We start from the raw sequence: 25,524 nt of genomic DNA on the forward strand, positions 1-25,524 counted from the left end.
GCACAGCGCTAACAGGCGAGTGGCCAAGCAGAAAACAGAGAAAGATGGATTAACCCAAAGACCATGGGGTTGAAAATCACAGCTGATGAACTGATCGAACTCAACACAAGCATCCATGCCCAAGTGGTTGAGCAAGCGCATTAACCAATTAAAGAGCTGGGAATGATGACGGCTCTTCTTGCTGTCACCATTACTCCATTTGGACGGGGTCACCACCCAAGTGAAGCAAGATGGACTCGGTCGGGGTGCGAGGATGGAGACCACACAGGAGAAGGAAACAATTCAGCCTCCTCGTCGTTGAGAACCAGAGCTGGTATGGGACCAAAAAATAGCCTGGGCATTTTTGACTCAGACCGGCCCCTAACACAGCCCCATACTTTTCTATGATATTATGATCAGCTCCATATGAAAGATAGACCATTGGGCTTCCCTATCTGAATTGAGGGCTGGTCTCTAAGGAATAACAGAGAGGAAAAAAAAGTATCGGCCCCTGAAGACTGTCAGCCAACCAGGAAAATGCCCTGTATGCCAGATTACCAGTCCAGGCTTGTTGAGGTCCATATCATACTCATGTGGCTTGACATCCATATCGCAAAGATACACATGCAAGATAATATGGACTAGTGGTAGAGGCTTAATATACTATATGTGTCAGTGTAATTTATCTAGTTACGGGCAAGAGAAAGCAGCCCAGGCCATGCCATTCTCACCCCCCAACTCTACAGAAAACTAGGTCAGAAAAACATAAATCTTCTCTTTCAAAGTAGCTTTTTTTGTAAAATATGCTCCTCAACATTTTTGGCCTTTGCATTTTTGACTCGTTTTGTATTGTTTGTAAATTGTACATTTGTTTTAGTGTTTGTAAATTGTTAATGTAAATAAACATTGGGTGACAAACTGTAGACATTTGCAGACAGAGGATAAACAGTGGATGTGTGTCACTTCTTGCCTCCGACACAAGGGTGGCCTACAACAAGGTTTGGCTACTTGTCATGTTTGCGTTGCGAAACTTGTAAAGAGGAGGTTTGTTGCATAGGAGTCTTGGAGTTAGTGACACCCACTGTCCGGCTCTCAAAGGGAAACGGCTGCTTCAGTAGCATGATATTACCAGAGTCAGGGCCGATGACCACTTTGGCCTAGACCAGGACAAAGTAATCTGAAAGGGCCCCCCCATCCCAATAGATACAATATAATGAGGACCCAATTATGGGCCACCTCTCTCCCTGGGCCCAGGACAAGTGACCCCTTTGACCCCCCTGTCCGCACCCCTGACTATAGTCATTATTTGCCCTATTTGGACGACTATTTAAAATAGGCCTCATTTTCATTCCACAGAAATAGACTGGTTTATTTTCATTCCACAGGAATAGACTTCATATCTCCCCCATCACCAGGTTTACTAAAATAGATAGTGTTGTTAACATTTGAAATAATTTAAAAAAAACATGGCCAGTATATTTACAAACCCCAACTCCATAGAAGTTGGGACGCAAGGTAAATTGTGAATAATAACAAAATACTGTGCTTTTCAAAACGTCTGATTCTTACATCAGATGGAGAATGGCACAAAGAAAACATATCAGCCATCAAAACTGACCAAAATTATTGTTTTGGGGGATATTCATGAATATGTAAAAACAACACGTCTCAAAAGAGTTGGGACGGGGAAGGTAAAAGTCAGCAAATGTCAAGGAAGACTAAAAACAAAACAAAAGGCAACACTTAACAGTTAAATACATTAACCAATGAGATGATTTTATATGAAAAACAGTGTTGATTCCTATCTTGGACATGATTTCAACAGCTTAAATGGTGTGTGTATTCCTTTTCATGTGTTGCACTGTTTTCCTTTCTGTAGTGCTTTCAGTGTGAAAGGTCTTGACCAAAAGCCTGCCATTTTATCACCTGCTGGTCCTTATGATGGAGTTAAACTGTCAAAACATAGTAGAGAATACAATTTGTCCTTACTATGCGGTAGTAATTGAAGATCTCCCTTCAAAATATAATGCATGAGTGGCTTTTCATGCTGTTTAAACCCCATTTATATCATTCAGCACTGTATTTAACTCTACAGATGAGTGATTACAGCTTAACCAATGCACTACAGCACCCCCATGCCATAATGGAGGCTTACTTTTGAAGTTAGCACTAACACAAGTTGGATGGTCCATTTTCACTGCAGCACAAGATGTGCAAGACTCTAATATTTAAAAATAAAAAAATTGACTTCTGCAACATCTGTAAGCAAAGGACAGTTTCCCATGTCTTCTGGATCTATTTCAAGAGAGCTCAGGTGCATAGGAGAATGTTAAACCCCTCTGTCATTTGTACTGTACGCATGAAGCATTGTTAATATGCTCAATTTTCAATAGCTGTAATTCTTGCAGTGCTAGAGTGAGACTACAGCCAATATATATTTCATGATGCCATGAACCTATACAATGATTTTAATGACGAAAATATGTCAATCGTGGTAAATCAAAGGGAATTCAAAAATGTATGTAAAAACTATGGTAATTATTCCCTCTGCAGCTTTAATTCTGAGTGACTCAGCCTCTCTGTGATGGTCTTACATCTGGACACTCATATTTTCCATTAGTCCAATTCATTTTGAAATGTTCTTCTTTGATGTTTCATCTTATTTGAATGTTTATTGCATTTCACTGATCCCCGTTCCAACTTATTTGAGAAGCGTTGCAGTTATCAAGTTAGAAAGGAGTACATATGTCCCCCAAAACAATATTTTTTATCAGTTTTAACACGTAATATGTTGTCTTTTCACTATTCTCCATCTAATGAATGGATTAATTTTTTTTTTTAAATGATAGCATTTTGATTTTATTCACAATTTAACAAACGTCCCAACTTCACCGGAGTTGGGGTTTGTACATTGATGATATATTCACTTTGAACATAGTAGGTGCATATGATACACCACATACTCATCAGTTCTGACACCTTCTCTTCTTCATTTCTAGAAGATGTCTCATCGTGAGTTTGCTGAACATGACAGGGAGAGAAATCTGAAATTGTATCTTGAGTTCAGGCATGATGGTGCAGACGGCTGACTCTGACACCAGTAAGCATTGGCAGGAGGCATTCAGAGACTTCTTTGCACTCCAGAAAGCACTCGTGACTTTCAGATGGCCACAACATCACAGAAAAAAATGTCTCAGGATTGTTTTGCAGCCACACACAGCCCAGCAAGCGTTTCAAATGTCCTTCTGCAATCCTGCAGTGCTAAGGTATACGTGCATCACTGATGCGTGGTCATACATATTGTAACTTGTTGACAAGGCTGTTGTTCTGCATAGCTGCTGAAATACTCAACTCCTGAAAAAAACTTTGATTGTGATTTCCCCCCCAATATAATCTAAGCAATTAGTCCAGCGTTTCTCACCTTTTTTTAGGCGAGGCACCCTTTCAATTCATGAAATATTTCAAGGCACCCCAAACCAACAAGCCATAACATGGCATCGCATCCGATACCACACAAGGTTAGAAAAGTAACACATTTGGAGACGTCACACGACCTACGTTCGAAGTTGCAGCTGACTGGAGCGACCTATTTTCTTTATTGTGTGTAAATGGCAGATGAAAGATTCCACTGACTAGCATTAACTTATCAATTTAGACAAATACGTATTATATTACATAGTTTATTTATCAGTCACGTTTCCGCCGCACCCCTGAGGGCGGCCCGCGTCACCCCAGGGTGCCCCGGCACCCCTGTTGAGAAACACTGAATTAGTCTACCAATAATACTACTCTTCATTTCCCCACAATTTCTATATTGATGAACTCCCTTCTGCTTGTATTACTTGTATAACACTGTAGTCTGTATTTCCCTGTGCCTTCTTTGTAAGTCACTTTGGATAAAAGCTTCTAGCAAATCTAATATAATGTAGGCCTAATGTATTGTGAATGCAAGGCACATACACTGACTCTACTGTATACTAAACATCAACATCAAACATCATTTTTTGCTAAAAGCTCTTGTGCAACCACAACATGTGTAAGGCATGGGGAGCAGACTGGACTGTGTGACACTGGCCATTTTTTCCGGCCCCTTTGGAGCTGGTCATGGCTCCGCAGGCTATGCCAGTGGGGATTTACTCCTAATCCGTTCGCTGCAGTGCCACAAGACCTGTTGGACATCTCGTGTCCGTGGCTGCAATCCCTCTCCCTATACCCCAAACTAACCCACACCCCACCCCACCACCATCACCACCACCACCAGTATCCAGAGAGTGTGGAGAAAGCCCAGCTGTGTGTAATGTAATCTGCGGGCCCATTACAATGCTTGTGTTCAGTGTGGAGAGTCAGGGGGACAGGCGGGCGGCCTGCACTGGTTACGCAGTGCAGCAGGTGTGAAAAGAGACTCGGGGGCTGTTGCTGATCACTGATTGCCCAAACCCTCCTCCTCTCCCCCACCATACATACATAGTCCCCTTTCTTCTCCTTTCTTTTTTCTGCCCCCCACCCCCCCACCATTTATGCATTTAAGAGGGGAAAGCGTAGATTTGCAATATGATTTTTACATGAATACATGCACTTGTCCAAGATTGTCAATAAATGAGACATCAAATGTGTAGTCACTTAATGTTTCATGTAATAATTCCATTTAAATGACAACCAGGCCTAATTAATTAACAAGACTGCACATAATATGCTACAATACACATACACTATTCATATCATGGGAAAATATATTCTTCTTCTGCAGAATACAAAATATATATGGTCTATGGTATATCAAATTTAATCTGCTATACTGAGTGATTAAATAAATTGCATTTCACTAAACTGGACTTGAATGGACTGGAATTGAATAGTCATTGTTCTGTCTATTTTGTGGTCTTAAATCGATCATCTTTCTTTTTAATTTAGCATGACCTATCTGTAAAATTAGGAAGTGCGTAGGTCTATTCACATGGAGATGTCTTATAGGCCTAGGCTGTCTAGATCTGTTGCCCTTCTTGATTCTATGACTTATCTCCCTATTAATAAAAATGCATTATGTGAATTGTGAAGTCTGCAGAAGACTTTATGATAAATATCCACTCCAGCTCACGTCCTTATTGCGAACTGAGAAGGCAGAAAAGATGCGTGTAAAGTCCAGGCTTAGTGGGAATGGGGGTTTGGGTACGGTGTACATTACATCTTGTAGTCAGACAACCGCTGCGATCAGACGGCGCGGACGTCTCTACATTAGAGCTCCCAAATTCCAACAAAAACGTCAGCGCGTCATTTGCGTACCTCGTGTGACCCTCTGTGAGACACATAGCGAGTGAATATTTTGATAACGACTGTAGTTGGTTAATTGGTATTTTTTATTTGCAAAAATCAAAAACGCAAAGTAGTCCCATGACGATACTGACAATCCAATTCAGCCCGTAGGATAAACTGATGCTGCATTCCTGTTTCAGTGACGGTTGTTGCAAGTGTGCAACACATCTAAAATAATTGAAAATACTGAAAATGCCTGATCTGCCAAAATGTTTACAACAAATTGAATATAGCCTATCATTTTCCTCATTGTACAGCGTAAGGGCCATTTCAATATTATATTACAGTAGCCTACAGTTCTTTGGTTGTTTGACTCTTTGTTAATGCAAACGCCAAATTATGCAGGCCTATTCTGTACAAATTGGTCCACTGATGACTCGAAGTGCGCTCAGGGTGTCGGCTCTAGAGCGTCATCTGTTGTAATTAAAGGATATAGCAAATGCATTATCTCATGGACGACCAACTGCAGGTCTCTTACAGGACTCGGCACGCTCTGCCATATTTTGTTTAGGACAATAATAGAGGCCATATATTATAAACAAATTCGCCGATTAAGCAATAGTTTGCCTGATAATAATATGCGTAAAATCGGCAATATGCAGAAAGAACGCAAGGTCAGCGCTAGGCCTATATTAATGCATTAGTAAACTATGTTTAAGTTAAAAATGTTAAAGATCCAAACAACAAACTTAAAAAAAACGAATTTCATTATTTTGTAGTCTGACAGAATACAGCATGGCTCTGTATGTGAAGGCTACATTGTGCATTAAACCGCAATAAACTCGCTTATTCTGAAAAATAGTGGGCCTATATTTCGTTTCATGTATTTAAGCAACGACAAAGAAGAATGCTTTTTCGTCCATACTTTTTCCAAACTTTTGCTGTCAATTCAGTCACTGCATTATAATACAATGCAGCATGGACTGTCAAAGTGAGCGCGACATTCAGAACTTGTCATTGGGTGAATGACGCCCCTCTGAGATAGCACACACTCATTGGGTGACAGTGCGTCTTTTTCCACCGCTGGACACGCCCCGGGAACCATGGACCAGTATAAAGTAGACCCATGCTTCTGACAGCATAACGAAAGTTGAGGGCGTCTCAGCTGTCAAATAGTCACACTTACAACTTTTTAAATCCGCCCATTCTGAACTCGTGCGGACAAAATATTTCCCCCAGCTATTTCTGTGAAACACTTTGGAAATTAACAGTCAAGGACCATGGAGCTGGATATTTCTTTCCCTATCACCTCGGCTGATGACTTTTATGATGACCCCTGCTTCAACACCAGTGACATGCAGTTCTTTGAGGATCTGGACCCCCGACTGGTGCACGTTAGCCTGCTCAAGGGAGACGAGCACCAGCAGAACGAAGACGAGCACATCCGTGCGCCAAGTGGGCACCACCAAGCAGGCAGATGCCTCCTGTGGGCATGCAAAGCCTGCAAAAGGAAAACCACCAACGCAGACCGCAGGAAAGCTGCCACCATGCGTGAGAGGAGACGACTGTCCAAAGTCAACGATGCTTTTGAAACCCTGAAGAGGTGCACGTCCACGAACCCCAACCAGAGGCTGCCAAAGGTCGAGATCCTGAGAAACGCCATCAGCTACATCGAGTCCCTACAGGCCGTGCTGAGAGCGGGAGGACAGGAAGACAGCTACTACCCGGTGCTCGACCACTACAGCTGTGACTCGGACGCATCCAGTCCCAGATCCAATTGCTCTGATGGCATGGTATGTTATGGTCGTACTTCAAATTAAATTCATTGTCATAGGTGTGCCTTGATTCTCTCAGGCCATTTCCATGCCATGATGTTTCCATATCCAGTTGTAGCAACACATCTCTAACCATATCCCCTCCTGTGTTTCCTTTAGGCTGACTTCAGTGGGCCATCTTGCACTTCAAGGAGAAGAAACAGTTATGACAGCGCTTACTTCAACGAAACACCAAATGGTAAGTGTGAAGTAGTCATTGACACTTGGCAAGCAAAACGTTTAATTGCCGCATTAGACAGCAAATCTTTTGTCTTTGCGCAGAAAAAATATGCGTAGACAACAAATGCTAACAAATATAATGTATTTTAACGTGATGTGGTTTTCTTTTACCTTTCAGATTCCAGGAGCGAGAAAAGCACAGTGATTTCCAGTCTGGACTGTTTATCGAGCATTGTGGAGAGAATCACCACAGACACTTCTCCCTCTCCCACGGTTCAGGAGGGCTCGGAGGGTAGTCCGTGCTCTCCCCAGGAAGGGTCTGTGCTGACCGAGCCGGTTGCACCGGTCCCATCACCGACCAGCTGTATCCCCGCTTCGCACGACCCTAACACAATTTACCAAGTGCTGTGAGGATATCGTTATGTCAGACCGAAGAGTAAACCAACGTGCAGCCTGACTTTCCTTACTTTAAACCGAACTTATTCCTGTACACACAAAATTCTCTGAAGACTTGCCTGTGTTCTGAAGGGCTGCTTCCACTCACGTTGGCCTAAGAGCAAGTCTGCGGTGTCCAATATCTTAAACGAACACTATTCCTGTTTTAATCTTCAGCAATGATGCGTCTTTGTTGGTGTGCGTGTGTATGAATGCACTGTGCATAGCCTATGTCTAGGGCCTAGGTGTTACAATTTTCTTTTGAAGATCGAAAAGTTGGTGGCACTAAAAGAAGTAGAGATGAAGTATGTATTTGTTACCCTGCATGTAGACAGATGTAATTATACATGGGGAATTTACTACTGGCTAGCAGCAGTGATGACCAATAGCTATGTTTTGTTCAACACTGATGTCATCATTCGATTCCTCTGCTTACCAAAGATTTCACACGGAAATGAATGGAACACGAGGACCATTTTGTATATTTGTAAATAAGAGCACTGCTGAAATCCAAAATCTTTTCGTATTTAATGTTGCTTGTTGTAAGAAGCTTGTATTGATGTGTCAAATGTTAAACTTTATATTTATAAGGAGCGAGTGTGAGTCGATATTTTACCAAATAAATATTTATACAAATTAATTTTCCTCAGTGCGTCAGTGTCAGTTGGATTCCTGTAAGGTGTCTTTGCAGCACGTGTTCATTGCCACAGAAAAATAACACAACGGCCTTCCTTTTACACACATGATGAGAAAAAACATGATTAAAAAAACATAGGCCACTGCGTAAAATGCTAGACTGTTTGGTCGAGCAGTTTGAACAAATGAAGAACATGATTGAAACATGATGAAAACATGATTTAGTATAAAACCTTGTTTTTGGACAGTTGGGGGGCATAGTCTACACAGTTGATAAAAAACACTGTATACCATATCATGGGGGAAAACAATACTAGCCAACCCAAATCTGACCGCCTTTTACAAATATTTTGTTGAGGGTGAGTACATTAACTGTCATAAAAAAGAAACATTTTAAGGAAGTAGACCGTAGCCTTCTTTTGTCCAAAAGATAAAGGCAGACCCTCCCACAAATGAACTATTTGAACCTGCATGTTGCTACGTGAAATACCTTTGCCCTTAGTCTATTCTATTTTTTCCATGTTGTCTAATGGTGATGCATATTTTGCATTACTAAATATAATCTATATAATGTATAATTAATTAGCTAATGTATTAATAATATATTTTCAATAAGTGTGAGATTAGATTACTATATGCCAGAGTGAACTAGTTAAAAGCTGGAAACATAAAAAAACAGCATTTGATGAAATGAATATAATATATTAATGGAGTGGCAATATGGACATGATTTCTTCCTCATACTCAGATTCTCATAAATACTATTACTCACATTATATTACTATATTTCAACAATGTCGAGCTTACTGTATCAGTTGAGCTCACATCATACACACATTCCAGATCAACATAAATACTGTCAAGTCCATGGTTTTAGGAAGAAGGAGTTTATTGAACTGCGAACAGTAACGGGGCAACAGACATAGCTGTAGAGTCAAACGTTATTTACAAAACAAAAAGAATAATAATCTTGAGAACCTAACAGCAGTCCTGTGGGGAGAAGGCGAACCAAAGGCAACTACATCTAGTAATGTGCCAGATCTGGGCCTTAAGGAAGGATCTCACACAACACGAAAAGGATGGCGAGCCCTCTGATGCCTGTGCTTTCTGTGCTATGGGTCTGGGTGCGTGGTGGGCAGCTATGGGGGGCGGCGGGCGGACAGGGCAGTGGCTGCTGTGGCTGGCAGGGCGGCGGTCACGTGCCAGCGCCGCGTCCTCCTCAGCTGGCTGCTTACTTTCTGCGGCGGGAGGCGGCTCCCTTCTTGCTGCTGCAGGACGGCAACACAAGACACACAAGACACACAAGACACACACGCACACGTCAGAGAGGCCCGGGTGGGGAGGAGGGAGGGAGGGGGTGAAGGGGTAAGGGTGATGTGGAGCGGTTGGGGTAAGGGGGGGAAAAACTAGGGCAATAAGGTCCAGGGCAGGCTCCTGCTCTGAACACTGACCCCTAGTGTCATTAGGTGGACTTGGCAACTGCCGCATGAAATCATGTCTAAAAAAACTGTCGTGAAAAATTAGATGATCAAACTTATCTGATGTGCAGACACAGACAAAAAACTTACAATATGTTGCTGTAAAATGTATTTGCTGTATTTAATGTATTTTACAACATAAAAACGTCAGATTATATATAAATATATAGAATGTAAAATATGGCAAAGTATGATAAGCCTATATAATAATAATAATTAATATGATAATGAATATAACAGGTTTGTTTACTTTTTTTCTTTCTTTCTGCCCGATGCACAAAATATTGATCTGTCATATGTGTCATTTGGTCACTACAGTAGCTAATTCATTTTGATTACATGAGTTCTGTAGCATGCACACCAACATCTCAACACAATTAAATTCGAAGTGGCTACGACAGCACAACTTACACCACAAGACTTCATGCAGTCATTCCATGCAGAACTTACCACAATTTTAAAGTGAAATGTGAGGGAACAAATCACTTTCATCGCTCATTACATGAGCCATGAAAGAGTGATGGAGATGATATAGTTAAATTTATTAGCTAGATGAATTCCATTTTTAAAAACACACACAAACATATTAAAGTAATATGATATTTGGCAAAGAAAATTAAATGCTCAAGGTCAAATTTTAGGTTTTTTTCCCCTTGAATGAATTGCCCAGTATAGTATACTGTAACCCATCATGGGCACAAGTGTGAAAATGTATTCACAAATTTAAATAGTTGATCAAAATCTGAGCCTAATTTTCTTTGCCGTGAAAACCACAAACCTTACCAGATGAAAGGCAATGGAGCAGCAATGGACCAACGGGGTTTGTACTGTAATGTCACACGCTGACAGCTGACAGCTGACAGCGGTGGCATTACCAGAGGTACAGCTAGTCAGGTGACAGTAATGATGACAGTTACTGTAAGTACCTTTCTGTTGCCACGCAGTAACTCAATTATTCACTCCTCCCCCTGGCTCTGAAGGCCAGGAGTACCGCGGGGCAGAAGAACGAGATGAGAACTCTAGAGCTACGGCTAGTGCAGAGTCTCATCTAGTACAGGGGATTCTGTGCCGTTTACAAAAATGTCCTTGTTATTACTTACTTGTACTTGCTTCTCAGGACGGAGCACATAACTCTGGACCACCAACCTCTTCAACTTCCACCACAGTGGTTTTGTGTGTTCAGGACATTGTTTGTATGGCCTTAGTGCAAATGACAGACTCTGCACCACAGCGAGTGTGACTGTCTGACATGTTGCATAAGATTATATCTGTGGGGTATGTGTATAAGGGAGAGAGAGACAGGGTTTGGGAGGTTGTAAGGAGGAAGAGGGATGTGTGGGAATGAGACTAGTGACTAGTGCGGCTTCTTGTCAGAAGTTATTAGCGTGATGATGAATGCATTTCTCAAGGAGAGGCGGAGGCCTTTCTCAGAAGAATGGAAATGCATCAGTCTACTAACTGCCATGCTTCTGGATCTAGTCTGTATGGGGGAGGAGGAGGATGTGATAACGCGTTGGGGAGGGGGAGTTATAATAAACGCTCTGCTACTTACTGTTTCTGCAGCTCATCAATGCGATTTCGCAGAGAGATGACCTGAAAGCAACACAATACGCACAGTGCACAGTCTTTAAATACCAGCGGCCCTGTGTTTGGAGGAACCCACAGCGAAGCGTCTCACCTTTGTCCTTGAGGGGAAAGCCCTACTCCCCCCCTCTCAGCTGGGAACTGGCTGCTATTTGAGAGACTGGAGAAAGCTCAAAGCCATCCAAACAATACCTGAGTTCCCCTCGAATAAATAATCGCTGAGACGAATTTGTGGTGTTGTGAAGAACTCGCATGAATCATCACATTTGTGAAGAATTCACATGAAACATCACATTTCCTTTTTCCTTTTTCAATCCCATAACGTCAGGCTGACAACGAGTTTATCTGGCTTGCTTCTCCAGCTCCCAAATGGCCAAGTAGAGTCTGTGTGTGCTGCTGTCGATACGCATACGCAAGGTGATCGTACATCGTCTCAGTGACGAGTAAATGGCTGGGAAAGCAGCAGTTTCAGAACCGCTGATGCACACACGCACTTACCTGTGAGGGGCAAAAGGCTGTTTTCACTATACCCTAACAGAACCCACAGAGGCTGTTTTCAGTATACTCTGAAGAAGAAACCTATAGACTATACCCTTATGGAATTCCCACTTTTACACATTATCCTGACAAAAAGTGTTTTGTTTGTAACACTGCCAGCCAGCGTTGTTAATAAGCATTTATTTAAAGGCACGATCCAAGTAGGAGACGGCCAATCTTTTTCTGCAACTTCTTCAGTAGTAGCTCCTCTATCTAATTTGACCTGCCACCCTCTTTCTCACACCCTGGCCTGTTGCCCCTGGTTCCATGGCTCTCTTAGAGTGTGCCATGCAAGTAGGCGGGCAGGCAGGCAGGCGGACCATGCAGCCTGGACCCAGAGTGCCGTCGTGCCTGCACTTGCTTAGCTGTGGGAGCTCAGTTACTTACAATTTACTCAGCTCCTCCACTCTCTTACGTAGTGTTGTAACCTAAAGGAGATCAAAGCACAGCTGCGTTTCAATAGCCGCATGGGGAGCTCCATTTGGGAGGAGGCGGAGCCCTTTGCCTCAAGAGCTCGAGAGACCTTGAAGGCTTCACATGTGATGCCATGGCGAGAGTTTGATGACTATACCCACTGTGTTTGTATTACTATATTGTATTGACATCCTTGTGCATGGATATTAACATGTAAAATGTGTTGATGTGTTGTTTTGTCTTTACATACTATATTGGCTTTCCCAGACCTATGAAAGGAATGTTATTACAAAAAGGAATACAGAAAACTAATTTTAACAATTCTTTTGTAGTTGCATACATCGTGACACTTATTTTTTATCACTACATTGGAGTTCACAAATCTAACAAAAGATATTGGACGTAAATGGGTTTATATTATGTGTGAACTGCCAAAGAGGTAATTTTGATTGTTGTTGACAATATGAAGGTAACAAATGTAGAGAAGATATAGAAAGCAAATGAGTTTCATTTATCTGCAGAGATTAACGTCATCAAATGAAAATTGTCTCGATTATCAATGTTACTGGACATTAACCGGTACATTTTAAGTTTCTTGAGCAGGTGAGTGCTGTACAGTGAGGAGTCTGCACACTTAGCCCTTTAATGCACGCCGTGCCTACAGTGGCACGCTGTAAAAGTCAATGAAAAGTTAACTGCAATAGTACTACAATACTATGACATAACACAGTGCCTTTAGTAATGCACTACGACTTGGTCATTGCCATTCTGGTAACAGCAAATGTATAACGCTGTGTCTTAACAGGAAAAAAAACCTTTCTCGAGTTTTATTCCATGGCAGAACTATGTTTAGACCATTGAGGTCCTCAACTGTTAAAGAATACGTTCTGCCATGGGGGTAAAACTCAAAAAAAGGATTTTAAGTGTGCAGAGTCCTCACTTTAAGATTTCAACCAGCCTCTGTCCTGCACCTCTACCTGGGATGTGTCCAATCTTCCTCCTCAACGGGGCTCCTAAGTCACGCCCTCTACTTCCTGGTTCATGGGGCAGAGGGAGTCAAAAAATAATTACTGGGCTTGAAATGAGTGGTTTGTCGACAACAATCCAAACCTTGGACCTCCACCTATGCACCACAAGTCCACCACGACTCGCATCGTTCACTTCCATTTGTTTTTTTGCAACTGTCTGCCCCATGAACCAGGAAATAGAGGGCGTGACTTAGGTGCCCCATTGGAGAGTCCTGTACCCACCTCATACTTCTGCTTCTTCAGTTTCTCCATGTGGTCGAACTTCTCAGACTCCAGTTGGTACATCCAGTCCCACAGCTCCTTGGCCTTCTCTCTGTGGAGTCAAATATCGACCAAACATCAGCAAGGGGGGAGAAATACTATTAAGTGATTCCTATGCAATACCTGAAACTATGGTTTCGTTTACAGACAGTGATTTACTGTGCACTCCTGTGACAATGATATTCTGTAAACTTGCTTGACAGGCAATGATATAGTGTAGACCAGTGATTCTCAAAGTGTGGTCCGGGGACCACTAGTGGTCCGTGACAGAGCTCAGGTGGTCTGCGGGGGTATTTCTACTTTCCCAAGACAAGCTAGCAGTAGGCTATATTTGTAACATTATTACAAAGCTAAACATAGCTAAGGTCTCATTTTCAACACAATAAGAGAGGCTTCTAAATGTGAATAACAAATAAGTGATCTGCACCAAAATTTGCAGTGTCAATTTAGCACTCGTAAACTGTCAATTCAGTTGATAGGTGGTCCCTGAACATTTTTTGGGGGGACAAAGTGGTCCTCCGTCTGAAAAAGTTTGGGAAACACTGGTGTAGACAGACAGTGATGTACTGTACACTCTGACTCAAGGTCTGTAATTTGATTCCAATACACTCTCCGATGCTCCACACAGACACATTTTCAGAGCAAGTTGGTGTTGCACTCACTTGAGTTTGTCCTCGGCCAGATGGTCGATGTTGAGTGGCTTGCGCCTGTCAGCCAGGATCTTCTTCTTCTTCTCTCTCTCGGTCTGCTTCTTGCCTCTCTTCTGATCAGCCTGTAATATGGAATACATTGTGTGTCAGACATGTCCCTCATCTCAGAGACACCTTAGGCTATGCAAGCATTAAAGGGAAAGTCCCTGTAAACGAACTCAGTCCTCTTCAAGTGGACCAAAAAGTGAACTGACAGCAAAAGGAATCAGTTCTATTTTTGTTCATATTGTGAGTGTATTACAAAAACTTTTGGGACACCTTGTAAAATTGGAGGGCGCTAGTTTATCCAGAAGACCGGGCCCTCTACAGTTGGCTACGCAGGGCTTGATAAAGTGCACGGTGCACTGTGTTAACTCAACGTGTAGAATCTAGTCGCTGAATAGTCGGTCAAGACTGTTCTGTATATTGTTGTACAGTGGTGGAACGGTCTCCCAGAGGCAGCAAGACTAAGCACTCTTGCAACCTTCGATGAGCAAAGGCTCTCCTCTTTCATGACTGTCTACTAGACTATGTTTGAGCTGACCTTTCCCCAGGCCAGACTCTTGACATGATGTGTATGCATGTGTGTGTGTACAAAAAAAAAACCTAACCCGTCTTTGCATCTGCACTTGTTGTTCTGTGTATTTCCTATGCACTTTGTGTAGCGTCTGCCAAATGTAATGTAATGTAATGAATAAACACTGTAACATGTACTGTGTGGCTCCTCAAGAGCACTGACCTTCTGCAGATGGCTGCTGTAGTTGGAGCCCATGCTGGACAGGGCGGACTTCTTCTTGGCATCCTCATCTGCCTTCTTCTTGTCGTCTAACTCCTGCCTCCTCAGCCTCTCCTCCTGCAGGTGGCGCCAGAGAGACACTGGTTAACTACACAACCACAGCCATGAGAAGTGTGTGTGTGTGTGTGTGTGTGTGTGTGTGTGTGTGTGTGTGTGTGTGTGTGTGTGTGTGTGTGTGTGTGTGTGTAAGAGAGAGAGAGAGAGAGAAAGAGAGTATATATATAATGTATATATATATGTATGTATGTATGTATGTATGTATGTATGTATATAGTATGTGTGTGTGTTACTCTACACACCTCACGTCTGGCCTGACGTTCCTTGTCCTTCTCAGCACGAACCCTCTGCTGCTCTGACCTCTCGGCCCTACGTTTCTCCTGGAGATTTGGACACACGCACACACACGCACACATACACGCACACGCACAGACACACACACACACAGAATAAGTGAGCAAAAAACACAGGTAAATGTCACCAGCGATTCTCATGATGCTCATGAATCTCATCAGCCCGTCTGTCTGTCTGTCCTTTTAGAAAGAAGGTGTTCCTCACGATTCTTTCTTTGAGGGCGATGAGCTCCTCCTCCTCCTTCTTCCTGGCTTCAAAGTGGTTGTCGATCAGGGCCTGCAGCTCAATGAGGTCCTTGTTCTGACGCTTCTTCTGGATGTCCTGTGAGGATGACAAAGCCCCAGACACAAGGGAAAACACTTGTCACCTGTGTTTCGTGGCACACAGTGAGCTGTTTGGTGTTTGGCCTGCATTACAATTCTCCCCCCTGTCTCAACACACTACATTTTGCAGTGTTAATTCAACACTTGGTGGCTTGATTTAACATCTTCCAGGTTGCATTTGGTCCTACGGTACTCTCTAAGTGTTGATTAATACTCATTTTATACTGTGTAAGTCTGTTGACCTTACTATATATTGATCGGTGCTCATACTATATACATACAGTATATACCAAAGAATACCAATACCAAGTAACAAAATACCAAATAATTAGAATAAAACTATAAAGTAAAGTAATGTAGGCCTAAGTAGAAATACATTATATGCTATATATATGTACATGCACATGATTTATGCCAAGAAACAGATGTCACAACAATCGTTAGCAATTAAGAACACAATCTTAAATAACTGCCTAATGGGATTTGGCATGCCCAATGCCTAATGTATTATTATAAAGTACTTCTGAGCTGTTTACTCAGTGTGTATACATGGGGAGAACACCTGCCAACTTACATCAAAGTCCACTTTGTCACCGTCTGGGATTTTGGGGGCACTGGGTCTGGAAACATTTAAATGATACCGCGGAAATTAGGCACCTGTTGTGATACTAAACTACTCGTTGTATGAATGACTCTTCGCTCAGCAATGGGGTTTAAGCTTTCAGTAGGTGTCATTAAGACAGCTGGTCTACTGTATGTGGCATTTAAGACCTAGTAGCGTTGCCACATTTAAAAACTCCTCGTTTAGCGATTCATTGCTAGCTATGGGTATACTAACGTAAATACTTAATACTCACTTGAACTTTGGCTTGTCATCTGTTCAATAATGAAAAATAAAAAAGGGGAGGGAAAAGGGGACATGTTACAGTGTTAGAGTCTTGCATCCCATGGGGTTTATGCAGTGCTCAGGCAACCAACAAATGTTAATAATGGACAGGATTGTTATTTTAGGGTTATCGTGAGGTAGACTAACTGGAGCAGTTCCCCTACAATAGCATCTACAAGGGAGTACTGCAGTGATACAGAGAGTAACTCACTCTCAAATCTTATCTTTAACTGGGTGTGGTTAATATACAGGGGTCAGTGGATAGAAAAATAGCAACTACAGAGTGACATAACTTACAAAGACGTGGCAACTTACACAAGACAGAGTGCTTATAAGTAAGATATCAGTGTTTAAATATCACATCAAATCCATTGAGTTTTTACACAGAAGACAGGGATTCACAAGATTCACAAGATTCACGTGCTGCTGCGGTTTTTTGTCTGCAGTCCTTGTGTATTTGCATGTTAATGTTTAAAATATGGATGTATGAAATAATAAATATCAATGTGGATATGATTGGAGAGTAAAAAAATGTGACTGTTATCAATTTTTCAGCTCGAACCGTCCCTCACCCACCAAAAAAATAAAAAAACAAAAAAAACACCAAGTGAACACGAAAAACGACACAGAAACTAATAGACACAAGCAAGGCAACACCAAGTGATTAAGGAAAGTTCTTTTGCAGGAAAATACAAACTACCATCTTGTTCTCCCTCCTCGACTGGTTTGGCACGTCATGCAAAGAGAGAAGCAAAGCATACATGAGCAGTGGAGTCACTGCGGCGGTCAAAGCACAATGTGAGCATTTTATATTCTTTCACCCTTTCTCCATGTTGGCACATCATCTGATCTGACAAACTAAGACTTCAATTTTGACGTGTCACGTTGGGTTTTTGATGTCGACATTCAGCCAAATTAACTTTTTTGCTTGTTTGCTTTTTGTTCTATGTTCATCTGCAGTGCACCTTGCTCGGTGGAAGACGTCACGCAGGCAATCTACCGGGGTGGCGGGCGGAGGGGGGGCTTCGACCCCCCCACAAACACTACAAAGTGGCAAACTAACAGCCCCTCTAATCAGATATACACACACAAGAAATGTGTCAACATACCTTCCTCTTCATAGGCCTCTGCATGCAGCAAGCGTCCAAAGCAAGAGCAGAATAGAGAACATTAGCAATACAGTCAGGTGGAATGCAGCCAATGGCTCACAAACAATCTTTGCTAAGACAGGCACTTGTTTTGGAAGTGCTTTCAGCTCAGCTTGCATCCAGATTGAGGTGTCTCGAACAAAAACTGAAGAGCTCTTTCCTGAAATTCTATAAAAGCCATTTTTATCTCTCTTTTTTTTTTTTAATTATTTGATTTTAGGGCAGCATCAGGGCAATTGGCACTTGGTTAATGTTACCTGATTAATGTTCCTAACTAAATTCAAACAACTACAGGGTGATTTTAATGCTATTTTACTGAGAGTACAATAAAAAATATCTGTGAATGTTTTTGAAAATGGATATATACGTACCATTCAGAAAAGAGTGGTTCAGCTACTTCCTTGGTTTTTTTTAGTAATTAACAATAGACATGAACAGTGACATGTAACTTCAGGACACCTCAATGAGGAAAAGCTCAAACAATGGCAATCCATTTCACACATCATAAACTTTCATACGGTATTTGTCAATCACCAACTTCCACAAATTGTTTGCCCTTATAGTGAGAGAAAAAATTACTGGAATGTAATGCTGGAACACTTTCCAGAGGGACAAAGAAAAGCCCTTACAAAGACCAGGTAGCCTATTTCTCCATTCCACATTCAACACAGAGGTCTCAAAATCAAACTCCTAAACCTGCGGTTTTTTTTACAATTCGCAGTTAATAAGACAGGACAATGAGATCTCTGATAGGGTGCATAGACCATTTTCGAAGTCTACGTCATCACTGACTGCGCGCACATTGTTGACTCAAAACAAAGCCGCGGAACAAACACTCACAGACACACAGTGCGGACCCTGAAAAGACAAGACATGCCGTCCTGCTGTGTGTATGGTTGTACCAATAGAGATCCTAAAAAGTACAAGTTTTACTCTCCGAGAGGGAATAGGCCATTCCAGACGCATAGGAGATGCTTGTGGTTACAAGCAATTAAACGTACTGACTGGACTCAGGACATAATCAGGAATGCCTGTGTTTGTGGTGCCCAGTGCCCACTAAATATCTGAAGTTATTGGGACCATCCATTTTCTTATCTCGGAAAAAAACACCTGACTAGTTTCTTTACAAATGTTCAGTAAATGGTCGATTCAGCTCCACCAATGCGTGCGCAGCCTGATTACGCGACATCTATGTACAAACAGTAAATGGGCCTATGGAGTGGTCGTGGAGTAAAACAAGACACCCTGGTGTGTAAAGGTCTGGAGGAGATCTGTGTTTGTCATGGATTTCACATGTTAATATGGAAATCAAACATCAAAAAAATAATAACGCACACAGATCCTTCAATTTGTCCCTCAGAGGAGATGAAAACCAACCATAAACTGACGAACGTGTTTATGTCACTGACATTTACGACCCAACGCATCCCAAAGAGGCTCTACAAAACCCTCCATTCTTAGCTATTCAAGACCAACACATGCAGACTACAGGTGGGTACGAGCAGTTGGCTTTCCTCAAATGCAACTGAAGAGAACAGTGCTTCGCTTGACAGCAGGCGAGAGGACTGCTCTCCGTTTTTTTGTGAGTGTGAGGGGTTAAGTACGGAGGGTTTAGCTTGGTTACAAGCACATTAAAGAGCATGAGAACTGTACCATTAAAGCACAAAAAATGGTAATATTAGAAATGGGAAGAAGAGAGGATACAGCATTAGTGGTGTTCTCCACAGAGGATCCAAAAGACACTCTGCGCACCATCGCATGACTGAACAGAAGCATTTTTGGTGACAAGCTGCTAGAAAGCGCTCTGTGGGAGCATAGTAGGTAGTCAAACGCAATGTCATTGTCATACACAGATATCTCTTCGTACAAGATTATGGACATGTCTCCTTCATACTTGGGCTGTTATGAAGAGGAGGTACCTCCAGTAACGGTTAGCGACTCAGTGGGAGAACGATGATGATTACAAAGTGACTAAGAGGGGACGGTACGGACACAACAAGTAAGACCTTTCATCAACAGTATCATCATTGGTTTAGATTATTTTTTTTACTTAGTCATTTATTTGTTTTAATAGACTCAGTCACTCATTAAATTTCTATTTGTTATTTTGTTTGTTTGTTTTTGTACCAGGTAAAACTCTTTTGTTTTCTGGGGAAGGATGAATGAATATCCATGCCACATACCTTCCTCTACCTCAGGCTCAGGCTCAGGTTCGGGTTCAGGCTCAGGCTCTGGTTCTACCTCAGGCTCTGGCTCTGGCTCTGGCTCTGGCTCAGGCTCAGGCTCGGCCTCAGGCTCTGGCTCAGGCTCAGGCTCGGCCTCGGCCTCTGGAGCCGCCTCGGGCGCTACTTCTACCTCCACTACTTCATCGCCGGCTAAAAGCCACACGCAGGGTCATGCAAAGCGGGCAACCAGGAAGGAGAGGAAGGCTTGGATTAGCGTTGGGTTGGTAGGAATAAGGCAAAAGGGCAAATTAGAGTTATCAGACAGGGAGATTACTTCGTCAAAGTGCTGGGGAGAGAAGAAGAAGAAGAAGAAGAAGAAGAAGAAGAAGAAGAAGAAGAAGAAGAAGAAGAAGAAGAAGAAGAAGAACCAACAGAGAGGAAGCAAAGGATGAAGAAATACAGAAGGACTGGAACGGAGAAACAGAGATTGGGGAAACACAGAAAGATAAAGAGATAAAGATAAACAGAGATTGGGGAAGGCAGACAACAGACAGACAGACAGACAGACAGACAGACAGACAGACAGACAGACAGACAGACAGGGAGACAGGGTACTTAGAGGCAGAAAACAGAACTTTGAGGAAGGAAAAAAACAGGAATGGCTGGGGAGGGGGGGGGTAGAAGTGCGAGAGAGAGAGAGAGAGAGAGAGAGAGAGAGAGAGAGAGAGAGAGAGAGAGAGAGAGAGAGAGAGAGAGAGAGAGAGGTGGGGGATACTGTATGTGAGAGCTGAGCAGGGGCCAAGGATGAGAGATTAGGGAGAGAAAGGCATAGATGAGAAGGCAACACACAGCTCTGCTGAACAGTATACAGCTGGCAGTAAACAACAACATGGAGGGAGAGAGAAAGATGAGTCAATGAAAACACACAACACAAACAAACATGGTATTCAGAACCGCATGTTGATTAGATGAACATTGACACTCTGTGTACCGGAGATACCTGGGGTTGAGAAAAGAAGGTAGCCCAGCATGCCAAACCGTGGGGTGGATTAAACACAAGTTAACTTCACCACTATTACCTGATTATAGTTTTTACCTGGAGTCAAGTGTTTGAGTTTTGCGTCATCCAGTCATTCAAACCATACTGTGATGTATAAGAGTCACCCTTAATTAGTATGTGTTTGACAGGCAGTGCAATGCTGTTGGAGTTTTTTTAAACATGCAGATTGCTTTTAGTTTTTTTGTGACAAAGATGACAAACACTGATATACACTATAACAAGACTGTAACAGTTACGACATTTGAGAAATGGGGGGGAGAGACTTGGAGGGATTTTGATTATGAACCTTGTGAGCATGGCTCATGCGCAGCTATAGTGTTATTATGAGATAAGTGTGTGTGTATATGTGTGTGTGTGTGTGTGTGTGTGTGTGTGTGTGTGTGTGTGTATACATGCGTGCGTGCGTGGTGCATGTGTGTGTGTGTGAGTGAGTGAGTGAATGTGTGCACTAGAATTACCCTGTTAATGAAGCGAAAGCAGACCTTTGATGAGAAATATCCATCATCCCAGAGACCAGTACAATATGTCACTGTGATGATGGGCTTATTTTTACATCAAAGGCCTTGATCTTACATAACAAAAATCAGGGTTTTTTTTTAAACAAATGGGCTATAATTGTAGCTGACTGTATTAGTTTTGCAGTGCACTGCTTTGTTTCACTTGATGCGACTTTTATTTGTGTGACGTTTTGTATGCTGTGTTGTAGTATGGGAGCAGACGGGACAGTGATTGCAGTGAGAAAGCATTAGCTCTGTGAAAGACACAATGACTGGTCGAGACAGTTGTCAAACACATCTAGAATTAAGGGTGGGATGGTGATCATATAATTAGTAATAGACATTTAACGTAGTCTTAACATCTGTGGATTTTTTTTACCTTCATCGTACTCTTCATTTCCGAAAAGAAAGCAATAAATGCAGAAGATTAAAATGTGCTTTTTGCTGCTTTGGAAACACTGAAAATAATATAGTCATTTGAGAGACCAGCTGTCATGCTGAGTATATGCTGTCCTCTATAACTGATATTGAACTATTTACAGGTAAATTAAATTCAGCAGTATTCGGTTTAAAGAGGGAACAGTGGGTCACATTATTGGACATAATTGCAGGACAACAGACAGCAAATGATCATGTTCATTAAAGTACAGTTGGAAAACGTTTACTAATATCGAAATATATATCTTATATTTTAGTTTCCTGTGACTATGTATCAGGAAAACCTTTAAACATTCCTCGTGTCATCTATGGAGTGTGCTGCACTACTGAAGGTAGGAAAGAGGCACACATCTTCACATAAACAAAAATCAAGCCAAACCCATGAAAATGTGGTGCCAAGAAAGTTCTTCATAAGCACTCAATAGAGGTAATTATTGCATCCAGATGATCTGATTTATGGAATTGCAGACAGGCAAAGGCAGAAAAAAAATCCTGTAATTGCTTGCAGTGTAATGTATTCGTCGATAGAGGGAGACGTGATACAATGTACCGTATCTTATGAATGTGGAAAAGCAAGTGGTTGAGAATCAAAACAATTTTAGATACAATGTTAAACGTAATACAATGTAACAATGTAATAAATAATGTCAGAACTGAGGTTTTGGTAACAACTTACCCTCCACCTGATCACTGCATGGAGAAAAAAAGGAAATGAAACTGGTTATAACCAAATAAGCTACGTGGATATGGAGGAGCCTTATTATGTGCACTAGGCCTACTCTACATGCTATAAAAAATAGCATTTTAATGCCACATTAAAAGCACGAGAAAATGACAACTAAACAAATATGGAAAAATTAAAACGCTATACTTACACTTCTGTGTCAGACATTGTTGACGGAAGAGTTTACACCTGTTAGTGGAAGAGAACAGTTGTGATGTCAAGCCATAGACGCGAAACAAAACTTTTAAGTAAGCAACTGCATCATCACAGAGTAGGCCAACTATTTTGAGATCTCAAGTCAATAGCCCACACTCTCCCCCCGCCCAACCCCACCTCAAAGTCAACGCCTGCATCTTGTGTGATGGTAAATATACTTATGAAGGGCAAGGATAAGACGACGTGCTGTCAAGAGCTCGTTAAAGTTATCGTCTGTGCTTGGCTAACGGCACCTGTTCTCCTTTAACCTTCAACTGCTTTCAACGAGTCAGTTTCTGTAAACACTGAAGGTGATGTGGCCTATCGCCTACGTTTGGAGGTAAATGCAACATAAATTTATCTCATAAATATTTCTTAGACACTTTGTTCGATACATTTTAACAGTTAAATCGAACTATACTTCAGAAGATAATTAGCCTAATTCTGTATGTCATTGAGCTTTGACTGGTGGTAGTGTTGGAAAAGCTGGTCTGATGACTCCCGCCATAAGCGCTCGAGGCACAGCTGTAGAGGATTAGTATGGCATCATATTTCTCAGCATCAGCGGACGCCCTTTTTGTCTGAATAGCTGTCATAATCAACATTGCACTTCCTTATGTGGTCACTACTACTTAGTAAATAATATTGTATGAAGTCAGACACATGGTAAAAGGCCCACAGTGCGCAAATGGTGCGTTTTAAAGTAGGCCTAGCCTTTGATCAACTTCTCTCCTCTTTCTCTCTTTATCTTTACAATCAACATCCAAAAGTCACTCACAACTTAATTAATAAACGAAAACTTCTATTGCTTTCTTTTTAAAAGAATTCCAATAAAATATTTTTATTTCCCCTATGTGGAATATCATTTCTCTGATGCCACCTGGACTGAGAGTGACAGAGATTTATGGCAAGCAGTGGCTGTGGCACCTGCCAATTGTTTCAGTCCCCCGCAGACAGAGGATATGTTGCACTTATACTCTTATTATCAGCTATGCTTTGCTAAGCCTCCATTGTCATGCCCAACAATGCCATGATGATTTCAAGGTGGCTGTTTGTAAGTCCACGGTTTGAAATACACGGTGGCAGCCTGTCAGGAACAATAGACTGAGCTGGATGCCACCAGCGATCCAAAACCACATCATAGTCCCAGTGCATTGTGTAAATCTATCATCAAGCACACACTATCAAGCATATTCTCCAAACTCCCTTCCGCAAAAAGACCTTTGTGCATCTTTAATATTTCATACAAAATACTACTGATGACACTGCCAGTGCAACTGAGGCGAGTCATCCAAAGCAGTAACAATAACTCATGTCTGACATATTTCCAATTGTGAATTCAATCCTCTTCAAATCCGTCCAACGCAATGGGTTCAGGTTACTTACAAGCCAATAGTTGTCCAAGCACTAATAAATTCCGCCTCACAAAAAGATTTATGCGTTCTTGTACTCTCTTTGAGTGTCAAGTTGTGCCAGCAAAATAGACCTGGCAACAGGTGAGCCAAACTGATATCTACCCTCCATCTCCTCTGAAAGGAACAAAAAAATGATACAGTAAAAAAATTTTTTTTCCTGTATATTAATTGCACTATCCAGGGACCTCTTGGGAGGGTCATTCCAGGTCTTTGTCTCTTATCCCCGTGTCTTACCTCAGAAAAAGCCGAAAAGAAGTGAGCGTCCTGATGGCGCAGACTGGCTGTAAGGTTCTGCAAACTTCCCAGAGCGGATAAGTCCTAGTGTTATAGTGATACTTGATATGCTGAGGAGCCTTATTGGCTGAAGGGGGGTCCGCAAGGCTGGATGCACAAGGGGGGCAGGAGACGTCTTCTTCCCTGGCACTGAATAAGGAGATGGCTAGAATGTGCTGGGTGAAAGACGGATCAAGTTTGGAAAGGCGAGATGGCCCCCACAGCTATATTTGTCCCAATACAAGGCAAGCAAAAATGACTCCATGGGGGTACTCAAGCAAAAGGGGAGTTTCAAAGACAGACAGGCAGGCTGCAATATACTGCTACACATGAGCTTGGCATTTGGGTAATGCCTCTGTTTATTTTAGATGTGGGGCAGGAAGGACTTGGACTTGATCAGTGCCAACAGCTAGACATAAATTTTGGTGGTGTTCAACAGGAATGTACTACTGGATAAACAAAAGGTGTTGCTTATCCTAACGTCTCACAAACAAATAAATACATATATTTAAATAAATTCAGGTATATGTAAAATACCAAAGGAATTACTTTTTACCACTGGAAGAATGTTCAGTTATAAAAAGAGTGAAAATACATTATCAATCCAATGTAGATTGTCTGTAAAGACATAGGCTACATGAGCGTACCCATGAACCATCACTCAATCAAAGATTTCAGAATTAATGCCAGAGGGCAATAGACAAAATGTAGAGTATAGTGAAAATATACGTCATTGACATGGTTATGCATGTTTACTTAATTATACTTATGACAGTCTCGTCACCGTTCCAAGCGCATGCGAGTGCGACCGACATTAAAGTCCTCATTTGGATTTTAGGGGTCCTAAATCATGGCAGCTGAAACCGTATAGCATTAAGGTGTCAGCCCTGAACTAACACAGTATGTGATACCCTTGAGGAAAAGGAAAGGAAAAGATCAGCTATGTCATCTCATTTCTGAGTTATGTG

The 25,524-nt window shown here is 41.9% G+C and overlaps 2 protein-coding genes across 7 annotated transcripts; one reads left to right on the forward strand and one right to left on the reverse strand.

The window, feature by feature from the left end:
- Positions 1-6,362: 6,362 nt before the first annotated feature.
- On the forward strand, positions 6,363-8,303 carry LOC134438934 (myoblast determination protein 1 homolog 1-like). The gene is made up of 3 exons (XM_063188667.1): positions 6,363-7,022; positions 7,164-7,242; positions 7,402-8,303. The coding sequence occupies exons 1-3, from the start codon at positions 6,510-6,512 to the stop codon at positions 7,632-7,634; spliced, it is 825 nt and encodes a 274-aa protein (XP_063044737.1). The 5' UTR covers positions 6,363-6,509; the 3' UTR covers positions 7,635-8,303.
- An 862-nt stretch (positions 8,304-9,165) lies between these two features.
- Positions 9,166-24,623, reverse strand: tnnt3b (troponin T type 3b (skeletal, fast)). 6 transcript variants are annotated; one of them, XM_063188662.1, is made up of 15 exons: positions 24,518-24,623; positions 22,825-22,862; positions 22,626-22,639; positions 19,973-20,164; positions 17,751-17,768; positions 17,342-17,362; positions 16,613-16,631; positions 16,330-16,375; positions 15,637-15,753; positions 15,381-15,458; positions 15,025-15,138; positions 14,259-14,368; positions 13,558-13,648; positions 11,325-11,365; positions 9,166-9,562 (listed from the first exon to the last, which is right to left on the reverse strand). In XM_063188662.1, the coding sequence occupies exons 2-15, from the start codon at positions 22,839-22,841 to the stop codon at positions 9,526-9,528; spliced, it is 915 nt and encodes a 304-aa protein (XP_063044732.1). In that variant the 5' UTR covers positions 22,842-22,862; positions 24,518-24,623; the 3' UTR covers positions 9,166-9,525. The 6 variants fall into 6 exon arrangements, with proteins under 6 accessions (XP_063044732.1, XP_063044731.1, XP_063044734.1 ...); XM_063188661.1 differs by lacking the exon at positions 11,325-11,365 and adding an exon at positions 12,281-12,321 and having other exon boundaries at positions 24,518-24,622; XM_063188664.1 differs by lacking the exon at positions 17,342-17,362.
- Between the last annotated feature and the right edge of the window lie 901 nt (positions 24,624-25,524).

Source organism: Engraulis encrasicolus, chromosome 22 (assembly GCF_034702125.1).
Source record: "Engraulis encrasicolus isolate BLACKSEA-1 chromosome 22, IST_EnEncr_1.0, whole genome shotgun sequence".
NCBI lineage: Eukaryota > Metazoa > Chordata > Actinopteri > Clupeiformes > Engraulidae > Engraulis > Engraulis encrasicolus.

Excerpts from the sequence above, each read along its gene's own strand:
- LOC134438934 (XM_063188667.1), top strand. The coding sequence starts at position 6,510 with ATGGAGCTGGATATTTCTTTCCCTATCACCTCGGCTGATGACTTTTAT. Across the intron at positions 7,023-7,163 it reads CCAATTGCTCTGATGGCATG|GCTGACTTCAGTGGGCCATC; the intron begins GTATGTTATGGT and ends TGTTTCCTTTAG. Across the intron at positions 7,243-7,401 it reads CTTCAACGAAACACCAAATG|ATTCCAGGAGCGAGAAAAGC; the intron begins GTAAGTGTGAAG and ends TTTACCTTTCAG.
- tnnt3b (XM_063188662.1), bottom strand. Across the intron at positions 14,369-15,024 it reads ACAGCAGCCATCTGCAGAAG|GCTGATCAGAAGAGAGGCAA; the intron begins GTCAGTGCTCTT and ends TCCATATTACAG. Across the intron at positions 11,366-13,557 it reads TGAAGAAGCAGAAGTATGAG|GTCATCTCTCTGCGAAATCG; the intron begins GTGGGTACAGGA and ends TGTTGCTTTCAG.